Below are 20,277 nucleotides of genomic sequence, written 5' to 3' on the forward strand. Positions count from 1 at the left end.
TAAGTAATTTGCAATCTTTAGGACTTTAGTTTTCACCAGTAAAGCTAATCTTACGATATTTGTATATTGCTAAATAATGATCAAGGGAGTATTCTGTCACAAGGGACCACAGCCCAAACAGCAACATTTATGGGCCAGCATCAGTGGAAGGCTCACTCCTTCCTGAATACTCTCTTAAATGCTTACACACATTAGCTATTTGTTCCTCACCCCAAGTGTCTATAGTAGGTACTATGTATGAATGAGAAAACCAAGACCTGGAGAGATTGTGTAATTTACCCAAAGTCACAGAGCACAAATTGAATTTGAGATTTGAAATCTAGCATTGCAGAAAGTAGAAAGGGGCCTGGCTGGGAGACAGTTCTGCTACTCACCAGCCTTGTGACTAGGAGTGGGCAATAGGTTGGAGGCTTGGAAGTTGGCTCCACTGAAAGCATGGTTAAGCAGCAGCTGGGCTGACCTCCTGTGCACGCACAGACCTCTCACATACTCATCTTGTCACCTCTGCCCACTTTAGCGGAGTTTTCCCGCCCGGCCTCAGTCAGTGAAAACCATGATGTAGGGCCTGATGGTGACAAGCGGGAAGAGGATGCAGAGTCTGGAGGACGGCGGTCAGAGGCTGAGGAAGGAGAGGTCAGGACCCCCACCAAGATCAAGGAGCTAAAGGTAGGAGCCTGGCTTTCCTTTACCCTGTGCACTGGGGATCAAGAAGCCAACCCATGGTTTAGATTTACCTCTAGTTATGGCCAGTCACCCTTGCTGTGGGGTGCTCAAGGCCTTGCCTTTGGGTCTTCCTGGGTTGGGAGCAGGGGTGGGCATGCTGTCTGACCTATACTCTTCCCTCTTCTTGCTCAGCCTCCCTGGGGGGCCTCATGCCCTGGAGGACTTGGGCCTCCTCTGGCTCACTCCTTGTCTGCTCCTTTATAATCTGGCTCTGCATTGCCTGCTTCCTCCCCAGAGCATGATCAGATGTCACCATGGTCCTCACAGGGTGAGGTACAGGTGTGTCCCCTTCCTGATGCCTTAGCACCCCACCCTTGGTGCTCCTGCAGTAATGCACAATCTCAGCCTTACATGCACTCTCAGACACCCCCGCACCCCTAGACTGACACATACGCTTCACACACAGCCATGGGCACACATAGACCAGGCATGGCTTGCTCTAGGAGTTTTTAAGCAGGTTTTTTTTTCCATCGTTTAGTTTTTCCGTGTGAGCATAGGCCCCTGGAAACACCCACTGCAGCAAGGAGCATGAGGCCCCAGACACCTCAAGCCCCACAAACCAAGCGTGGCTCTGCCTGCTTTCCTCCAGAACCCTGTGCCCATCTTTGCCTTTCTGGGGCAGTACCCTGCTTCCCATCCTGCACCTACTCTGGCTACCTCACTGCCCTATGGGTGGCCCAGCAGCTTCCTGCGCCCGTGCTGCTTGGTGGAGTGTGAGTGTGCTGGGCCACCTTGCTGGACCAGGCCAGTCGCGGTATCTCTAATCTGTTTGCTCTACTGACCCTGATGGTTCCTTTCCCTCCTGCCATGTCCCACTAGCCGGAGCAGGAAACCACGCCGAGACACAAGCAGGAGGTACTGCATGGGACCTGTCCCTCCCTACCCAGCCATTCAGATCTCCAGCTCATGTGTAACCATCTCACAGTCCTTCCCCGGCTCATTCCCCCGACACCACCTCAGCTTCATCTCCGCTGCTCCAGCCCTCCTCCTTCCTGTGATTCCCCCCCTCCAGTCACCCTTGCTTCTGCCCTTATGGAAGCTCATCTCTCCAACTCCCTTCTTGGACTCTGCCCCCAACAAGCCATCTGTCCCTCCCTCCTCACCCCTGCCACCCTCCACCTAGCTTCACCCTCTACCTCTCCAGCCCACCTGATGCTCCATGCTTGCTTCTTACCTGACCACCCCACCTGTGTCCACCAGCTCTTCCAGGCCATTCTGTGCTTCCATTTAGCTCATCTCCCTGCATCCCCCTCTCCGACCCTTCCTTAGATTCATCTCCCCCACAGCACTGTTTGGTCACTCCTCCATCTCATCTGTGTCCTCACCTGAAGTTTCTTTTGGTTTCTCTTGGCAACCAGATGTGTGTGGGGGCGGGGCGGGTGGTGGGAGGGGGGAGCATTTGAGCACATCTGCCTCTGCTCAGACTCCAGTTCACTTCCCTCCAGGGCAGCTGCTGTTGCAGCTCCACCAAAAGCCTCTTCTCCTTTTCTCTTCCTCTTCCTGTTAGTTCCCACCCTCAATTTATTCTTCCTGTGTTCACTACTGTTTCCCTTTTACAATTTCCAAGAGGAGGAGGTTTATCCTTGGGCTACCGAGGGAAAGGGTCAGAGGCTGGGCCATAGCAAGGGCTTGACCTGGGAGCCCTGAGATCTGGGTTCCAACCCAATTCTGCACTGACTCTTCAAAGGTCTTAGGAAAGTCTCCTGAGCCCTAGCCCCCATCCGCATAGTGAGGCATTTGGACTAGGTTTCTTTCTTTCATTTTTTTTCCTTTTATAATGGTTATGGTATTTTAAAATAATTATTTTATTTATTTTTATGTGGTGCTAAGGATCAAACCCAGTGCCTCACACATGCTAGGCCAGTGCTCTACTGAGCCACAGCAGGCCAATGGATTAGGTTTCTTCAATGCCCTGACCGTCAAGTCTCCCAGGTTCCCAGATTCCCCTTTGGAAGCATGACATGCCCACAGAGCCAGCAGGCCTATTTGGGATCCTCCTGGATTGGGATCCATGAAGTATTATAGCCCAAAGCCACCTCTTGTGCAGATTCCATCAGATTTGACTTCTTAGGCAGATGTTTTCCTGTGGGAAGTTCAGTCTAGGGAGAGAGGCCAGAGGTAAAGGCAGGTGTCTGGAGGGATGTAGAAGCCCCAGTGGGATCAGTCTCCTTCCTGAGGGAGCTTAGGAGTCAACCACAGTGGCTCCCTGGATGCCATTGATAAGCCCACAGGAAAAATCCAGGTTTGTCCAAGGTGTGCTTAACTCTCAGGTTGTTCTCCTAAACCCATCTGATCTGACTTTAATAAGCTGAGATTGTCCATTTCTTGCCCTTAACAGAGCTACCACGAGCCTTCAAACAGCCTCATGCATGGGCTGCTGGCCCACTGCTGTGCCTAGAGACAGGCAGTTAAACAGCTTTGACAGTGGCTTGTCCTCGCTGGACCTAGGCAGAGTACTCCATCATGCTGCACCAACAGAAGCTCAGACTTGGTGGATTAATTGAGGACACACCCATGACTCCAGATATACCTGGCTCAGTTCTTGTGCTCAGCTTTGGGACTTACCTCTCTTCTTCCTGGTCTCCATTCTTTTTGAACATCCCGCAGCATCCTAATCTGTAACTGGCCATGTCTCAGCCCATCTGTTATTGGTGTCTGTACACAAAAGGCATCTGGAGGATCCAGGTGGTTGGGAAGGTAGTGGCTCACAGCAGAGAGGATTCACAGTCTTTTCTTGGCCCCTGGTCCCAGTGAGGGAGCAGCCCCATTTCTATGGATAGCACTAGCTTTAGGCACATCTGCACTCTGGACCTCCTTAGGGTATGAGCAGTTGCACAGGTTGGACCTTAGAGGGACCTAGACTGAACATCCTGCTAGGTATGGTGGTTTAAATCTCCACCAAAAGGTAGGAACTAAGGTCCCAGAGGGACCTGGAAGGCTAGCCTGCAAGCTAGAACAGTCCAGGACACATGACAAGGGAGTTCTTGCTCTGGTGGATGCTGTGTGCTATGCCAGAGGAAAGCCGTCTGTGGGCCTGACTACCACTGGGCTCACAGACCTGAGGGGCTTTGGTTGAGTTGAGTGGTCAGAGGTCAGGGAGCCAGGCAGGAGAGAAGAGAAGATGGCTTGATCTGGAGTCTCCTCTTTGTCAGCACAAGTGCCCTGTACCTCAGTCAGTGTATCTATTGGGGCTGATGCTCCTTGGCTCACTTGGCTCCTGGGGCTGCTGTGAGAGAGAGGCAGTGTTGGGGAGATCACATTACTGGTTTTGGGGTGGTGATGGTGATTGCTGCCACCATCCCCAAACCCTGCATCCCCCACTTGGAGTTGTTCGCCTAACACTGCTGTCCTGTCTGTCCATCTCTAGTTCTTGGACAAGCCAGAGGATGTTCTGCTGAAGCACCAGGCCAGTATCAACGAACTCAAGAGGACCCTGAAGGAGCCCAACAGCAAACTGATCCACAGGGATCGAGACTGGGAGCGGGAGCGCAGGCTGCCATCCTCACCTGCCTCCCCCTCCCCCAAGGGCACTCCTGAGAAAGCCAACGAGGTAGGTGTCACCCTGAAGTCCTCAACAGGGACCCTGGGTAAAGAGGCAGTGGGAGGTTGCAGTGTAATGATTTACACTCATTCTAACACCAATATGCTTCCCCCAGTGTGGCCTGGCTGATGGGGATGGGATGGCAGGTTAGGCTCAGGGGGACACATTCACTAAATCTTGGAATCCTGAGTCCCAGAGACCACCCTGAAACATGGAAGCTCCAAAGACTTGTGGTAGCTTGGTGTACTCTTCTTCCATCAGCCAGAGTATGATGGAGAAGGGTTCCTTGTTAGAAATGTGGGTTCCAGGGCCCCTTCTTGGTTCTGCTGAATCAGATATTTGGTGGTAGAGCTCTGGAACCAGCATTCTAATCAAGAGTTCTAGGTGATTCTCTTGCACAACAAACTTTGAGAATCTTGGTAGCCCTATCCAGTAACCAGACCCTTTTGCACATGTTGTAAAAATGCAATGTGTGTGTGGGGGGTGGTCCCTCCTAGAAGGAGCCCCAGAATCCACTAAAGGGGATTGGGTTTACCACACAAAGCACCCCTGCTTCTTGGGCTTCCAAAAAGGACCCCACACACTCTGACTTTTACAGTGGAAAGTATGGACAGTGTTTTCTCTGTTGCAAAAGAGATAAAGATAGGATCTGGGAAATTCCTATATTATAATCCCAAGCACTTGCAAAATCTTGGCAATTTTTACCCCAGTTTATACATAGGTATTTCTCCCTAGAGAGGCTGCTGATTGGTCTCAAACCAACTGTGGTCTAGACTTATGCTGCCTGGGTTGAATTCTGACTCCACTGCCTGGTAGCTGGAGGACTCTGAGTTTGTTATACCTAATCTGTCTGAGGCTCTGTTAGGCAGAAATGTTCATAGGGATATTGTGAGATTCAAATGAAATAATTCCTGGAGAGGGACCAGCATGGCACCTCAATGCCCAGTACAAGTTACTTACTGTTTTGTTTTATTTAAATTAAAGTTTGAAGGATCTTGAAACACTTGGTTCAAGGTCCTTTTACAGATAGGGGTACTGAGACTCAGAAAGAAGAACTGTTCAGCGTTGTAGCTGAAAGAAGAGGGGCCATAGCCACTTTTATAGTGTGGCAGGTCATTGTATTTACTACCAAATCATATCTGCCTTGGAGCAAGACCAAATCATGAAGACCAAGTATGGAGTCCATTGTGCATGTGCTTCCCTCTAATGATTTGAAAATGGGTTTTGCAGCCATGATCTAATTTGTAGAGCACTTGATTGAATCAGTACTAGCCATGGTCTGAGCCTGCCAGATAACAGGGCTTTGCCTAGCATGTTGTAGCAGAGCTACTGGGATTCCCTGATTGCTGATTCACAAAATTAGGGATGCTTTGGGGGCTTTCACGACTGCTGCTCTTGAAGGAGGGCAAACCTCTGCATCTACTAAGGGCTTCTGTGGTCCCTGGCACAACGAACACTCTGACTGGAAATTGGGGAAATTGGTGTCTGGTTTAGTGATCTGGCGCTTACCTCCCCCATCCCCTGACTCTCTAAAGAGAGACTTGGCCAAAGTGGCTTCTAATTGTTCCTGAGGTAGGCCAATCCTTGGCCTGGCTGGAGGTGAAGTGGGATGCAGAGGCTACTAAAAGGGTCAGACTCCAACAGGGAAAGGAAGAATGATTACTGGTGGTGACCTGGGGTCTGAACCTCTGGGTCTCAGAGCAGCCTGGCTTGGGGATGTGCCCCACCTGCTGGTGATGTCTGGAACTGCTAGAAGATGAGTCAATAACAAGGTAAAGTCTGTTCTGCTGCCTCCTTAGCCCAAGCTGTGTGGTCTCCACTGCTTTAAACAGTTACAGCCCAGGAGGTCACCTTGGAGCTGTGGGCATTTAGAAATGGCTTATAGGACGTCTTGCTTTTAAGAGCGAAGATTTGGGAGATGGGGAGGAACTGTAGAAAGGATTTGACTGGGTCCTTGGGTGAGTGATTTCTGAACTTCATTGCCTAGTCTGTCTAAAGAGGACTGGAATTGCCACTCCATAGGAAGGTCGTTGGCAAGATTGAAGGAAATAATGAAGAGTAAAGCACTTTATCAACTGGGAAGTGCTAGACAATTATGGAGCCATTACTGATGGTGACTAGAATCCCTGACCCAAATATGTGCTATGTGGGTGACCCTGCAGAGAGCTATCACCCAGAATTTCTAGTAGTTTCCTCAGAGCTTTTTGGGTCCCATTCAGGCCATGAGGAGAGCAATAGATCCAAGTTTTAAAGATGACTGTTTAAATGGGGCTGTGCCCCAATTGCAGGATTGAACCATTAGTCTAAGCCAGTAACACCCAGTTGGGGGGACTCAGAATCAGGGTCCAAATGGTGTGGTTCCATAAATTCCAGAATGTTAGTGGGCAGGCCACAAGGGACAGTCTGGGACCTCAGTTCTGCCTTGTAGCTGACTGTGGGACTCCCTCCCTTAAGTGTCTTAGAAGGGCTGTCCCTCTCTGTCTCACCCACAGAGTGGCTCCTTCCTGACCGAATGCACAAGTCCTAGGAGGTGGGACTTACAAAACTGGGCTATTGATGGACTTTGTATGTCTCTCTCTCCTGCCTTCTCTCTCTGTCTCTGTCCCTCCTTTCCTTCCTCCCCCTCTCTCTTTCCTCTGGCCCTGGGCCTCCCCTGCAGTCCCAGAGGACCCAGGACATCTCTCAGCAGGACTTGGTACCCGGAACAGCCGCAGGCTTGGAAGTGTTCATTCAGAAAAGCCTCGCAGCATCACCTGAGGTTATTGTTTTCACCTCCCGTACCCCTTCCTCCTGGGGCCTCCAGCCCAACCTGATCACCCACTAGGGGTTTTAGAAAACCCTTTCTCTGGGGTGAGGGGAACCAGACTCTGCCATGCAGAAGGGAGCTGTGGGTGGCCCATGCTGTCCCCATGCTATGACCAACAAGCATCCCATCCCAGAGATCCAGAAAGGGCCAGCCCCTCCCTCATCCATGTTTCTCAGGAAGGACAGGAGTGCAGTCATCCTAGGAGGGCAGAACAGCCAAACTGCCCCTGCCTTAAAGGAGACATGGTCTCTTTTTCTCAGGCACTTGTGAGGCTGCGGGACCTGGAGGCAGGCTCTGACCACTGAGCATGGGGGACTAGGGGTCATGGCCCCTAAATACGTTCTACCCTAACATCTTATCTCTGTTTAGGAGCCTGAATAAGGTCCAGCTGTGGCTAGTTAGGGCATAGCATTTCATCTCTCCTGGCTCCAGCTCTCTAAACTCCTCTGGGGTTTGGATCTGTCTGGGTTTCTAAGCAGGCAAAAGTAGACATATTTTTTCCAAGAGCATCCTTGGTCAGGCAAACATTCTAAATAAGGAGGGCACTGCTTCTGGGCCTGGTATAGCAATGAGTTGAGGGTTCTTGGAATTTTCTGTGGCCCTGCTTGGGTACTGAGGATAAAATCTAGGGCCCAGCAGCAAGGGTCACATCCTTCTTGTCTACTGGGATTTCGTAGGCTGTTGGGGCTGGGAGGTACTGATCAGCTGGTTTCTGCACCTCCTCTGTTGGCATGGTGTCAGGGTGGGGAGAGGCATATATCTTTCTCTTTAATCAGAGGAAATTTCTGGGGCTACTGCAAATAAAGACATTATGTGAGCCATGAATATGGTAAAACATAAATCCTAATTCTCCATGAATTTTTCTTCTATATAAAAACAAAAACTAAACTATCATCACTGTCAGTTGAGGAAAGTCGGACAGGAGTCAGTAGCATCCCCCCAAGACCAGGGACATAGTGATGGCCATGACCATGGATGCTCCTAGAACCAAAGGCATGTGCCTATAGTGGAAGCAGAACCCAGCATACACCTTTCATCCACCTCTGGCCAGCAACCATCATCCTCTTCCACAGAGGGACCCTCCCTGTCCCTGACCACAGCCCATTTTGTCTTCTGTCTTCAATTAGGAAGTTTCTTTGTACTGATTTAAAATCTACACTTCTGCATCCGTGGCCTGTGGCCTCCTGCCCTTTGGTACCTTGGATCTGCTCTGCAGCCCTCCCCAGGCCACCCCCCACAGGGCTGCACACCTTTCCTTCCCTGAATGCTCCTGTGCCCCTCAGCAGTTTCTCCCAGGACATGGTTTCTAGAGGGTCCCCCATCCAGCACCCCATCCTCCTATGAAGGTCAAGGCCCAGATGTTTCGCAGAGTTCCAGGGGGAACCTGAGTAGCCTGGAGTCAGCAGAACTGTCCTTTGGGGAGAGTTTCTTCTTGTGTGTAGCTCATGTGGGAACCAAACTGGCTCCTCTGCTCCCATTTCCAAGACTGGAGCAGATGCAGAGCCCCTCGCAAGTGGGGAGTGGTGCTCTAAATGAGGCACCGAAGGTCCCCAGTTGGGAAAAAGAATAGCTGCAGGGCAGTGGCAATCTGGGGCCGCCCTAACATTGTTCCATCTTGTGATCTGGGCCAGATGTGCCTTTACCAGTGCATTGATGCTAGCAAAGTTCTCTCTTTCTCTCTCTCTTTTTCCTCTTCAGGATCCTACCTATTTGCTTATTAGAAGTAGAATTCCTCCTTCTTCCCCTACTGTTCACACTGATCTTATGCAAGGCCCTTCCCTCTGAGACCCTCAATTTCCCCTTCTGAAATAAGGGTACCAATGCAGGCATCACAGTTGCTAACTGGATTAAATTTCATAACTTGGAGGACTGGGGAATAGGTCAAAGACAAAGTACTTGCTGAATGTGCAGGGGCCTGGGTTCAATCTCCCAAGTACCCCTCCCCCCCCCAAAAAAAAAAACTACTTGGACAAAGGGCAGCATTGCCTGGCACATAATAACCAAATATCACTATGTGCTTCTCTTTTCTGCCTGTAGAATCTTTCTTCCATTCTGTGCCAGCTCTCGCCCTCCACACTGTTGCTTATCTAGCCCAGTTCTCCTTAGAAATGGAGCAGGAAAGTTCCAGAAGGGGCCTCACTGACCAACTTTGGCTTTCGTTGCCAGGCTCACAATGTTGGTAAAGCTGAAATGGAAGCATCAAAAGGAACAAATTCCCCAAAGAGATGAGGAGCCTTGGCTTCCACAAACTTTGGAAGCCAGTCCTCTGATAGTTCAAGTGCTGGGGTCCTGAAGGCCCTAACGACCTGAAATAAAATCTCAGAAACCTACGCTAGATTTTGTCTAGGCCTCCCCACTTTCTACTCTCTTTCCTGTTGGCAGAATTCTTCTAATAAAGTCTTGTTCTCTAACATGGAGACATGATTTGATAAAATGGAGTATTGAGGTGGAGAGTTACAACGCTCTTTTGATCCTTCAAACTCCTTCAGATCTTATGGATTCATAGACTTTTTGCCCAGTCATAAACTAAAAAGGAGCCTAAGGCCATATAAACCTTCCCCCTCCTATTGCTAGAAACAGTTTTTGCAGAGGTGGTCATGGTGGGGTGGAAAGGACATACTTCACAGAACTTGGAGTTAGGGACTGGATCCTAGGCCTGCCTTGCCTTTGCCCCGGGCTCACTCTGTGACCTTGGACAAGATGCCTATCTTCACTAGTCCTAGGTAGGGTTTCCATATCTGTTCTGAGGGGCTTTACTCAGAGCAGTGATCTCAAAGGAGAGTGATACATCAGGGTTCTGGGCTCCCCGATATTTGTGTTACATACTAGATGAACTTCCATTAAGATTTTGTGGGAAACAAGTCTTCTGTGGCTCCAAGAATATTAGAAACCCAATGGCCTTCCTGCCACCTTAATGATTCAGAAATCCATTGTTCCCCCCAAGTACTGTTTGAAGACCCCTTGTGGCAGGTAGAGGACCATTCAGTAGACAGTTGGGTATGCTGGTCCCTCTGCCCCATGATGATGCCTGGGTCTATAAGTCTTTTCCTTCTGTGATGTATTCTGGCCAGTCCTTTATTACCCTATGAGTTTTGTTAGAATTCTCCAAGAATGGACCCTGGTATTTATTTCTTTGGGATGGAAATCCATTGTATTCAAACTTTTTAAGCCATTGTGTTGACTGTCACTAACCTGGCCATTTGGTATTTTTGCTAATAATCAAAGTCTGTTTCCTTCCCAGAAGCTCTTATAAAAGGGTCAGATTTTAGACTAAGCCCTGTGGGACTCAGTGCTTCCCTTACCTTGGCAGTGGATCACGGGTGACACCCATCTTCCAAGGTTGTGAGATAAGTCAGCAGAGATTCCAGGCACTGAAAGTCAGGCATTCTTATCCTGACTCTGTCATCAAAAGTGCTAGCCATGACCAAGTCACTGACCTTCTCTAGGCCTGGGTTTCCCCACTTACACACTGAGGAGATTAGACCGAATAATGTTTTAAACTCTTTCAGCTCTAACATTCAGAAGTTCCCAGTGATCTAAGTACTTTCTTCTCTGAAAGTGGCAATTGTTTTAGTAAAAGAGGAAGAGGAAGAGTCCTGGCCCTTCCATGGATCTCACTTTCTCCATTGTTAGCACGGGGAGAGCATGAGAACCCATCCTGTCTTATCAAGTGAGGGATGGGGTTGAGGAAGGTCAGTTATTTTGGGTGCCTTAATGGGAAGAATAACCTGTGAGAAGGACTGGCATAATCGTGCCTTTCTCTCCCCCACCCGTTCTGGGGACATGCCATCCCAGTCCACACTGGACTACCTTTTGGTGGTAGATTGGTCCCTTTTTACAGAGAGAAGGGTGACCCGCCCTTCAGGTGCCTGCTATTTCATGTTAACTCTTCTTGCTCCAATTGTAACACAGGGTTCGGAGCATTGGGTATTTATAGAAAGACAGTACACTAGGCCAGAAGAACTCGGTCTCAGTCTCCTAAAAGTGGCCAACACACAGCAGGAAGAAAGTGAGGCAGGCCTCGCTGACGTCCTTGCTGATGGCAGACTCTCCAAGGTAGACATTCTGGTGGACAAGTTCAAAGTCGAAATGGCCACAGAAGAAATGGTGGGAACCAAAAATGCCAAAACTCAGCAGCAAGGGAGGATGATTGCAAGTCCAGAAGACTTTGAGTCGGTGTGGGAGGAAGGCCCCTGGGTCAGGGCAGGTGCTGGAGGGGTTGCCCAGGCTACAGGATGCACATTGTCAGACAAGCTCCTTGAGGGCTCCGAGCTCAGGGTTGGCATCAGCGAGGCACCCATCAGGAACTTCCCGGTCTCAGATGGTCAGTTGGAGGATCGTGCAGAGCTGAGAAAGAGGCTGGAGGAGCTCCAGACGTGTGGAAGATCCACAACTCCAGGAACCAGGCCAGCAGAGGTGGACATCCCCTCTCCAGCCTCTGACAAGGGAGGCCTCCAGTCATTTCTGTTGGATCCTGTTCATGGTGAAGCCAGAGCTGACTCTAGCGATGAGACTGATACCTCCTTTGCAGAGAGGAGCTTCTATCTAAACCACGGAGAAAAAGATTCTGAAGATCAAGTTCTCCCTCTGCCTTTGGAAGAGAGAGAAGAGCGCCTGGATGCCCCTCCTGGAGGACACATCAAGCTGGAACTGCTAGGGGAGCTCCCAGAGAGCTCAGAGCTGAATGCCACAGACCTGAGGGGCTCCACCACAGCTGCCGGCAGGAACAAGGATGAAGCCCATATTGCCTCCTCCGAGGAAGGAACCAGGTCTCCCAGGAGCCACGGAAGACAGGATGACCAGCAGGGACCTTCTCCAGGACACACATTTGCTGAGGACTGGGAAGAAGCACAGCAGGAGGTGGAGGAAGAGTCTCACCCGACAGCCAGGGCAGCTGAAAAGGAAGAGTCCCCTGCCAGTGGGAACTTGAGGGAAAAGGCCAGATCAAGTCCCTCAGCAGGATGGAAGGACCACTCCACTAATGAAGGAGGCAGGGTGTGCCTGGACCCCCAGGCCCATGCCCTTCTGTGGACCATCCCTCCTCATGTCAGGAAGCCAGTCAAACCAGACAGAGGCAACTTCCTCCCCAAAGAGAGGGGAGCCATTCATACCCAAACCGGACAACCTAAGATGGGGGACCAGGAAGCCTCAGCATTTCCTCATACGGAGGTGGTCACCTCCCTGCCAGCCTCCCCTGGTCACTTTGAGGCTCTGGAAGCTCTGGAGGAAGCTTCTTCAAGCCCAGCTTCTCATGGATCAGGGGAGCCTTCAGAGCTCAGGGATCTCTTTGGAGATCAATTCCCTGTGTTTCTCAAACATGTCCAGCTTCCTAAAGACAGCCCAGAGCCCAAAGACCAAGTTGGGTTAATTGTGCCCCCTGACACAGGAGGTGAACGCAGGGCACCTCCAGTGGCCAGCAGAAAGCCCAGAGTTGTTCCTGAAGGAGCTGAAGGGGTCGTAACTCCAGGGTTGGTGTTCCCTTCGGGAAAGCAAAAAGAGACGACCTCTTTCCAGGATGGGGGACAAGAGGGCTCCCTGGAGGACATAAGTAAGACCTCAGTGGCCAACAAAATTCGGATATTTGAGACCCATGGAGCTGAGACTCGTCGAGCTAGTCAGAGTGAAACAAAGGCCCTTCCAAATGAGTTGACTTCAGAGGCCTGCATGGGTCAGTTAGAGCAACAGCGGAATAAGCTTTTAGACCTGGGCTTCGTCCAACTCCAGCCCCCAGGGGACTTTGCCAGTCCCAAAACCTCACATTCCTCAATGATGCCTCTGGCTACCAGACACTTCAGGGAGGGCATTTCTACCACATTCCACCAGGAAAGACGCACAGAACTAGAGCTCCCGTCCCCCGATTCAGGCTGCGAAACCACGCTGGAGGAAGCGCCTGGGGTAACTGGCTATGTGAGCCCCCGCCCCCATCGTGCCCCCCACCGACCGCATGCCTGGTAGCCTTTTAGAAGCATGATTCAGTGGCCGCTCATCATTACTGCAACCCAAGGCTGCTTGTCCATCCCTATGAGGTCTTTTCCCCCAATGCATCTATGAGTAGCCCAGGCTGAAGGATGGGGTCATCTGCTTGGCCCACATTAGCTTGGCCACAAAGACCCTCAGCTTTTGGTATGACCTGGTGCCCAGAGGGTCACACACACTCCCGTGGAGAAGGTGCCACCACTACCAGCAGATTACATGCTTGCCTTGCTGCCCCTCCCCTCTCGAGTCCTACCTGTCTTGCTTGGCTTATCCAGTGATCTTTCTTCATCCTGTCCTTGGTCTCCTGCCTTGTGGAAGCTGACAGTCCAGAAGTTTCCATTCTCTGCTCTGGTTCCCTTTCAAGTTTCTTTCTGCCTCCTTAAGACTAACTGTCTTCTCTAATCCAGAACAAATCCGAAGATGCGGTCAGGGAAGAGAAGCGCTTCACCAGCTTAGCCGCGAATGCCCCTGGGAAAGGGGGGCACCTGAGATTCACCAGCCCCTCGGGCCCTCAGGTCTCTACAGTCCCTCTATGTCCCGATGACCTAGTTACCTTCACCTGGCCAGGATGCTTCGCTTCTTAGATTCCCACCTGCTGTAGCAGCGACCCCCTGTGGCTGCTCCACTCTGGCTTGTCGGGAATGTATTCCTCACACCTCTCGACCTTCCAGAAACTGGCTAAATGGAGGCCCGTTTAGCAAGTGAATTTCTAAGCACACTGAATCTCCAGAAGCTGAAGTCAAGTTCCTTAAAAAAAATATTTTGTGGGTGTTAGATTGGTTTTTTAAAAGAAAACAATGTCATGGACCAGCCAAAAATGTGTGTGTGGTGTTTAATCCCTGACAGGCCAGTTGAGAGGTATGTATAGTGGACAAGAGTTGCTAGCATCTCCTTGGCCTGCTGTTGTCAATTACACTGATGGGACCAGAACCTCCTGTCCATGGCCTGTCCATGGCCCACTCACAGATATAAGGGTGGATCTGGTGTAGCCCTCAGGGCTCGTCCCCAGAGGGCCTGGCCCTGAATTGTTCTTCCCACTGTTTGATGCTGACCCTGTCCACAGAGATTCAGTGGAATTGACAAGCCTTGCTGGCTTCCTCTGTGTTCCTCAAGCTCTTGGCTCCAGCCTCTCTGCCTCTTCCCCTGGGTTTCCTGAGTACTTAACCTCCCTCCTAAGTCTGTTTCTCGACGCCGCCTGCACGGATGGGCCTGGGGTCCGGGATTCCATCCCTGCCTTTTGCACAGTGCTGCTTCTGATAGGCTCCTCCATCCAAGCCTTGGATGGGGCCTCCTGTCCAGGACTCACTGGCAGGATATTTGCTTTGAACTCGCTTTTGCCATCAGTGTGAGATCCTTGGGAAGGAGCATCCCTCCTCTTGAGAAATTTTTTTCGTTTTTTAAGCCTGTTATGATTTCAAGGAACCTTTCCTGGGTTTGTTTTGTTTTATTTTTTGATTTTTCATTTCCTGACCTGCTCCATTCAGGACCTCAACACAGCCTCAAGATTTCTTCTGACATGCAGCATCTTGATGTTCTCTCTTTCTCTCTCTCTCCTTTTTCCTCTCCCCCTCCCTACCCTGCATCCCATTCCTCTGGTTTTATCTGGCCATAGAGAGCAGGGCTGAGGGAGGGATCGGAGGAGAAAGTCAAACCACCACGTCCTCGGGCCCCAGAGAGTGACACAGGAGATGAGGACCAGGACCAGGAGAGGGACGCAGTGTTCCTGAAAGACAACCACCTGGCCATAGAGCGCAAATGCTCCAGCATCACGGTCAGCTCCACATCCAGCCTGGAGGCTGAGGTGGACTTCACGGTTATTGGTGACTATCATGGCAGCGCCTTCGAAGACTTCTCTCGCAGCCTGCCTGAACTCGACAGAGACAAAAGCGACTCTGAAACTGAGGGCCTGGTGTTCTCCCGGGATCTCAAGGGACAGGATGATGAGTCTGGGGGCATCGAGGACAGCCCGGACCGAGGGGCTTGCTCTACCCCGGATATGCCCCAGTTTGAGGTACAGTGGAGCTTCATCGAAGCCTGGGCCCAACCAGGCACTGCATGCTCAGAGGGCCCTGGGCCTTGCGGGAGAAGACTGAGCAGCCAGCTGCAGCCTGAAGCTGTCTCATGTTGCATGACTGTCCCTCCACAGAACAGCATGGCTCTGTGCTCGCATGTTGCCATATCGGTTTACCCCTAACACGCGCTCCTTGGTGTTTTAACCCTGTGACCCATTGCTTGCTGAGGTCAAGCGATGACAGGTGGTCTGTTCTCACTCAACTCCTCATCTCCTGCCTGTGTTGCATGGCACCTGCAGAGAGCATGTGTCTGTAGACTCACAGGCGGTGGAGCCTGGTCTGAAACTTGAATGGTTTTTCCTCATTCAGGCTCAGGCTCATCTCCCTGGGCTTCCTGGGGAAGGGGCAATAGTTTAAGTTCATCCAGCCCTGGGATCTCAGAATGGTAGTGGGAAACACCTGGAGAAGAGGATACATAGTCATTGAGAAGGACACAGGGACTAACTGTGCCTGAGCTTCTCTGTTTTGTGGCCCTCCTCTGTAGAGCTACAGAGAGATCTTTCTGAAACTCATCTGTGTCCATGTTGCTCCTTTGCTTCCTCACCTCTTCCAGCCCAGCCTCCCTCCCATGCTCCCAGTAAAATGCCAGCTCATCCATTCTGGGTTCTCACTCCATGCTGTATCCTTTGGGTTGAAGGTTGTCCTCCCTTTCTGTGCCTTGCTCTGAGACAGAGCTCAGATGTCAGTTTCCTAGCATATGCTTTCCTGACTACCCTGTGCAGAAGTGTCGCTCTTATTGCGTCCCCCCCCCACTCTGTAATGCCTCTGCTCCAGGATTCTCCAACAGTCAGTGACTGACAGGCCTGCTCTGCCGCCAGGTGGCAGCTCCTCTAAGCCTGGCACCTTCTCAGCACCAAGAGATGATTCATTGAATGAATGACTAGATGGCAGGGTTACAACCATCTGTAAGAATCCCTTTCCCCCCAACAGCTAGATGACAGGCTAGTGTCCATTCATCCATTCAAGTTGTGTGTGAAAACCTGCAGTGGGAATAGCACAGCCTGGTGGAGGACTTGGATCATTTAGCTTAAGACTTCTAGAGTAAGTTTGGAGACAGGTGGCCTTCAGGCCAGATCTAGCCAGCAGATGTGTTTTCTTTAACTCTGGTTTAAAAATCATGGTATTAAATATAAAATCCAGGGGTTTATTATATCATTGTTTAAAAAATCAGATGGTCCTGTCTCTAGAGGCCATGTTAACAGTTGGCCAAACCTGAGTGGAGTCCACCTGCTCTCCATCACCTCCGCCCTCAGCCCTCAACCAGTCCCTTCACTTATTTACACCTTCTGCCTCACCCCTTGCAGGCCTCCGTGTGTGTGGCTCCTGCTCTAGTTCCAATGAAGCAGTTGGAAGGTGCAGGCTTAACTGTGGAAGGCCTTCAGGATTCAGCAATATTATGTGCACAAGGAAGACATTTAGCATGGGGACCAGCACAGGGCATATTAGTAATAGAATTATGAACGTCCTCTTAATGGTAGCCTAAAAAGGCGTACAGCCCCCTTGCGGGGACATGGAGCAGGGACACAAGGCAGGCCTGCCTGGAGCTGCCAGCAGCTCTGGCTCTCCCTTTGGGCTGTTTGTCTGTGACTTCACACCATGCCTCTTCTGCCCTGACCTCACACCCTCCCAGAGACCCGGCCAGCTGTGGGGTAGGACACAGCTCTTAACCTATTCCACAGTTGCCTGTAAGCAGACATCTTATGGGTCTTGAGTCAAAGTGTCCTTCTTTGTTTCCTTGTAGCCTGTGAAAACAGAAACCATGACTGTCAGCAGCCTGGCCATCAGAAAGAAGATTGAGCCAGAGGCCATGCTGCAGAGCAGGATCTCCACTGTGGACCACACCCAGGTAGTCTGCACTTCCCACTGGAGCCTAAGCATGGGGATTGGGCATTGGGTGTGGATTCCCACTGCCATGGTCAAGCTCCTTGGCTAACCTTCCCACCTCAGCTTCCCTGGAACCACCATTTTAAGCCTGATGCTCTTTTGAGCCTCAGAGTCCTCCCCAAACTCTGGGGGTGGGAGGAATAGGGCCAATCAGACTTTTTAAAGTCTTGATTTCCCTATCTGTAGGAGTGTTGCAAGGTCTAGTGGCTAGTGGGTTAAGACCTCTGTTTTTTTGACTACTTGATGGAATTGGAGGGGTTTTTCCCAGGGATGGCTTGGGGAGACCAATCTCAATTTGGTCAGAACAGCTCATCGTGGGTAATTTTTTTTTTTTTTAATGTGTGGAGTGTCCACGTTAGTTTGGCAAAATGAACAAACTAGGTGGGGAAAAAAGCACCAGAGTCTTTTTCTTAGCATCCTAGCACCCTGGCGAAAGCCAGGCACACTGCTTAGGGTGTGTTTACCACGTTCCTTCTGTGGGTTTTAAACTTTGAAAATTGAGGTTATGGGCCTAAGAGATGCCCTCATGATTCTTTCTGGCCGGACAAGCTGCAGTTCTTGCAGCTTTCCTGTCCTAGAGACCAATCTTTGTTTCAAGAACTGAAATAAGGACTGGGGATGTAGCTCAGTGGTAAAGTGCTTGCCTAGGGTGCACAAGGCACTGGATTTGCTTCCCAATATTGCCAAAAAAGCAAAAACAAAAACAAAAAAAAATCTGAGATAAGACATAAACCAGAAACATAGGCAATGGTGTTATTTCCAGAATTTTCTCTCCCACTTTTGTAAAAATGCTATGAGTTATGAGGCTGCCTAGCATCCATCAAGACTCTAGTGCCCGTTAAGACTCTTAAACCCCTCTTTCAACATCAACCACTCTGCTCTGCTCCCTTATCCTGCTTTTGAGCACATCGGCTGCATGGGGCTGGGGCTGGGGCTGAGGCTCTGGGTAGACGAGGTAACAAGTGCCTGATTCAGGTATGATCAGAGTTCTGATGAGCTGTGTGACCTTGGGAAAATTGCTTTTTCTCTCTGACCTGCTTTGTTTTTAATAACTTGTATTTTGTTTTCATACAGAAAAGTAAAAAGAAACTAAAATTGACTCTAACTCTCATAGCCTGATAATTCTTATTGACATTAAAACAAAACAACAAAAAAATTTCAGTTATAAAATTCAAACAGAACCAAATGAAAATTTTCTTATGTTGCCTCCCAGGGGAAAAAAAAAGTATGCATATCCCAATGTAGATACCTTCATCTCTATATACTTAAAGTTATTTCAAAAAGTGATTATTTTCTTTTTTTACCTTACTTTTTAAAATATATATTTTGAACATCAGCATACATTAACATATGGGTCCCCAACTTACTCTGGAATTGGGACCTAATTTGATTTGTTGTCTCCCACTGATTACCCTATCATGATCATTGTCTTCTGCAGTTAATACTCAGTGCTGTGGTGAACTTCCTTGTTCATATTTCTGGGTGAAATTTTGAAAAATTATATCCACAGGATAAATTTCTATGGATTGCTAAGTCAAAAGTTACATGCACTGAAATTCGGATAGAATGTGTCAGATTGTCTTGGATTATATTTCATTCGTCAAAGAAAAATGTTGAAATGGGCAGTGCTGTGTACCTTCTCTATGGTTTTGTGTGTGAACTGCTCCCCAATGCATGCTCATTCCACAGCCTGTCACTCTGTATCTGGAATGGTATGAGCCCAGGTGACAGCTGAGGGCTCTCTCCATCTCTAACAACCCCTCTTCTGGCCAGCAGGTTGATGGGAGTGCCCCAATGGGGAAGGAGTTCATGACAACCACCCCCTCCATCACTACGGAGACCATATCCACCACTATGGTAAGTGGAACCCAGGAGGCATCCTTATGACCAGCCCCCTCACCCCACAAAACAGCCAGATAAGTGAATGGTGCCCAGGCTGCTTCAGGAAGCTTGAAGCTGCCCTGTCCCCATTGGAGTGAGACATACAATCATTTACTGTCTGGAACCTAGGTTGCCCCAGGACATACTATCAGACCTCAGTTTTCCAAACTGAATGATGTGGGAGGTGGAATCCCTGAGTCTGTTATCCGGGCCATCTCAGCTGTGCAGGGGAAGAGGGAGGATGGTACTTTTTGATTCTTAGCATGCAAGAATCTTATCTCCAGATTCTGCTGGCTAATCTCACCTCCAGGCTGAGAGCCCTTCACCAGGGCCCACATTGGAGGCTACTCTTGTCTCAGGCCACTTCCTCACCATGGTCAGTAGATGGCAGCAATGAACCTTAGTTTGTAAACTCAAGCTTTTGTACACGTTCCAAGAAACCTTAGGATTCTGCTACCTATTTACTGTCTGATTCATGAAGGAAGGTCCTTGGCCACAGGTGTCCTCATCTATAAAATGGGAATACTCCCCATTCTGCCTCGTTCATAGGTTCTTTTTTTAAGTTTTTTTTTTTAGTTGTTGATGGACCTTTATTTTATTCATTTATTTATATGTGGTGCTGAGAATAGGACCCAGTGCCTCATACATGTGAGGCAAGTGCTCTACCACTGAGCCACACCTCAGCCCTTCATAGGTTCTTTTAAAAACTTTCTTTAATATATAACTTTCAGTTGTAGATGGACACAATACCTTTATTTTATTTGCTTATTTGTTTATTTTTTTTTAATGTGTTTCTGAGGATCGAACCCAGTGCCTCACATGTGCTAGGCAAGTACTCCACCACTGAGCCACAATCCCAGCCCCTGGTTCATAGGTTCTTAAGAGACTTCAGTGCCTTTAACAATGAAATAGAATAAATAGCATTCAGCACACTGGTTATGGTGTCAGGCAATAAGCTGAGAACTTTGAATAGATTATGAAACCAAAGCGGATGTTCTCTTTTACATTCTTTACAGATGAGGAAACTGAAGTTCAGAGAGGTAAAGTGACTTACCCAAGGTCACACACAATAAGTAACAGTGCCAGGTTAAGCCCAGGCATCCTGACACCAGAAGCCCCCCTTTCAACATCAACCACTCTGCTCTGCTCCCTTATCCTGCTTTTGGGCACATCGGCTGCATGGGGCTGGGGCTGGGGCTGAGAATGTGGGTAGACGAGGTAGCAAGTGCCTGATCCAGGTATGTCATGAGCTACTGAGAGTTGTATTCAGATACTTTCTCTTGCCAAACCCCCGATACACACATCAAATGAAAATTCCATTGATTTAGAGTGTTCCAAAGGTAGGTTTTGAATAAATGAAAATTTTAGGATCAATAAACCCAAACCAGTTACCT

At 49.5% G+C, this 20,277-nt stretch overlaps 1 protein-coding gene across 35 annotated transcripts in view; it reads left to right on the plus strand.

Annotated features, from left to right (window-relative positions):
• The window catches only part of Epb41l1 (erythrocyte membrane protein band 4.1 like 1), a 122,008-nt gene that overhangs the window by 86,123 nt on the left and 15,608 nt on the right, over positions 1 to 20,277 (plus strand). For 9 of the 35 annotated variants that reach the window (XM_021729536.3, XM_078051721.1, XM_078051718.1 and 6 more), the window contains 9 exons: positions 518 to 666; positions 1,543 to 1,578; positions 4,091 to 4,273; positions 6,924 to 7,022; positions 10,983 to 12,977; positions 13,454 to 13,561; positions 14,659 to 15,057; positions 16,860 to 16,964; positions 18,776 to 18,859. In XM_021729536.3, the coding sequence (XP_021585211.2) occupies positions 518 to 666; positions 1,543 to 1,578; positions 4,091 to 4,273; positions 6,924 to 7,022; positions 10,983 to 12,977; positions 13,454 to 13,561; positions 14,659 to 15,057; positions 16,860 to 16,964; positions 18,776 to 18,859 (3,158 nt within the window). The remainder of the gene's footprint in view (positions 1 to 517; positions 667 to 1,542; positions 1,579 to 4,090; positions 4,274 to 6,923; positions 7,023 to 10,982; positions 12,978 to 13,453; positions 13,562 to 14,658; positions 15,058 to 16,859; positions 16,965 to 18,775; positions 18,860 to 20,277) is intronic. The other 26 variants (XM_021729537.3, XM_040276332.2, XM_078051726.1 and 23 more) reach the window with 18 other exon arrangements.

This window comes from Ictidomys tridecemlineatus, chromosome 5, assembly GCF_052094955.1.
Source record: "Ictidomys tridecemlineatus isolate mIctTri1 chromosome 5, mIctTri1.hap1, whole genome shotgun sequence".
NCBI lineage: Eukaryota > Metazoa > Chordata > Mammalia > Rodentia > Sciuridae > Ictidomys > Ictidomys tridecemlineatus.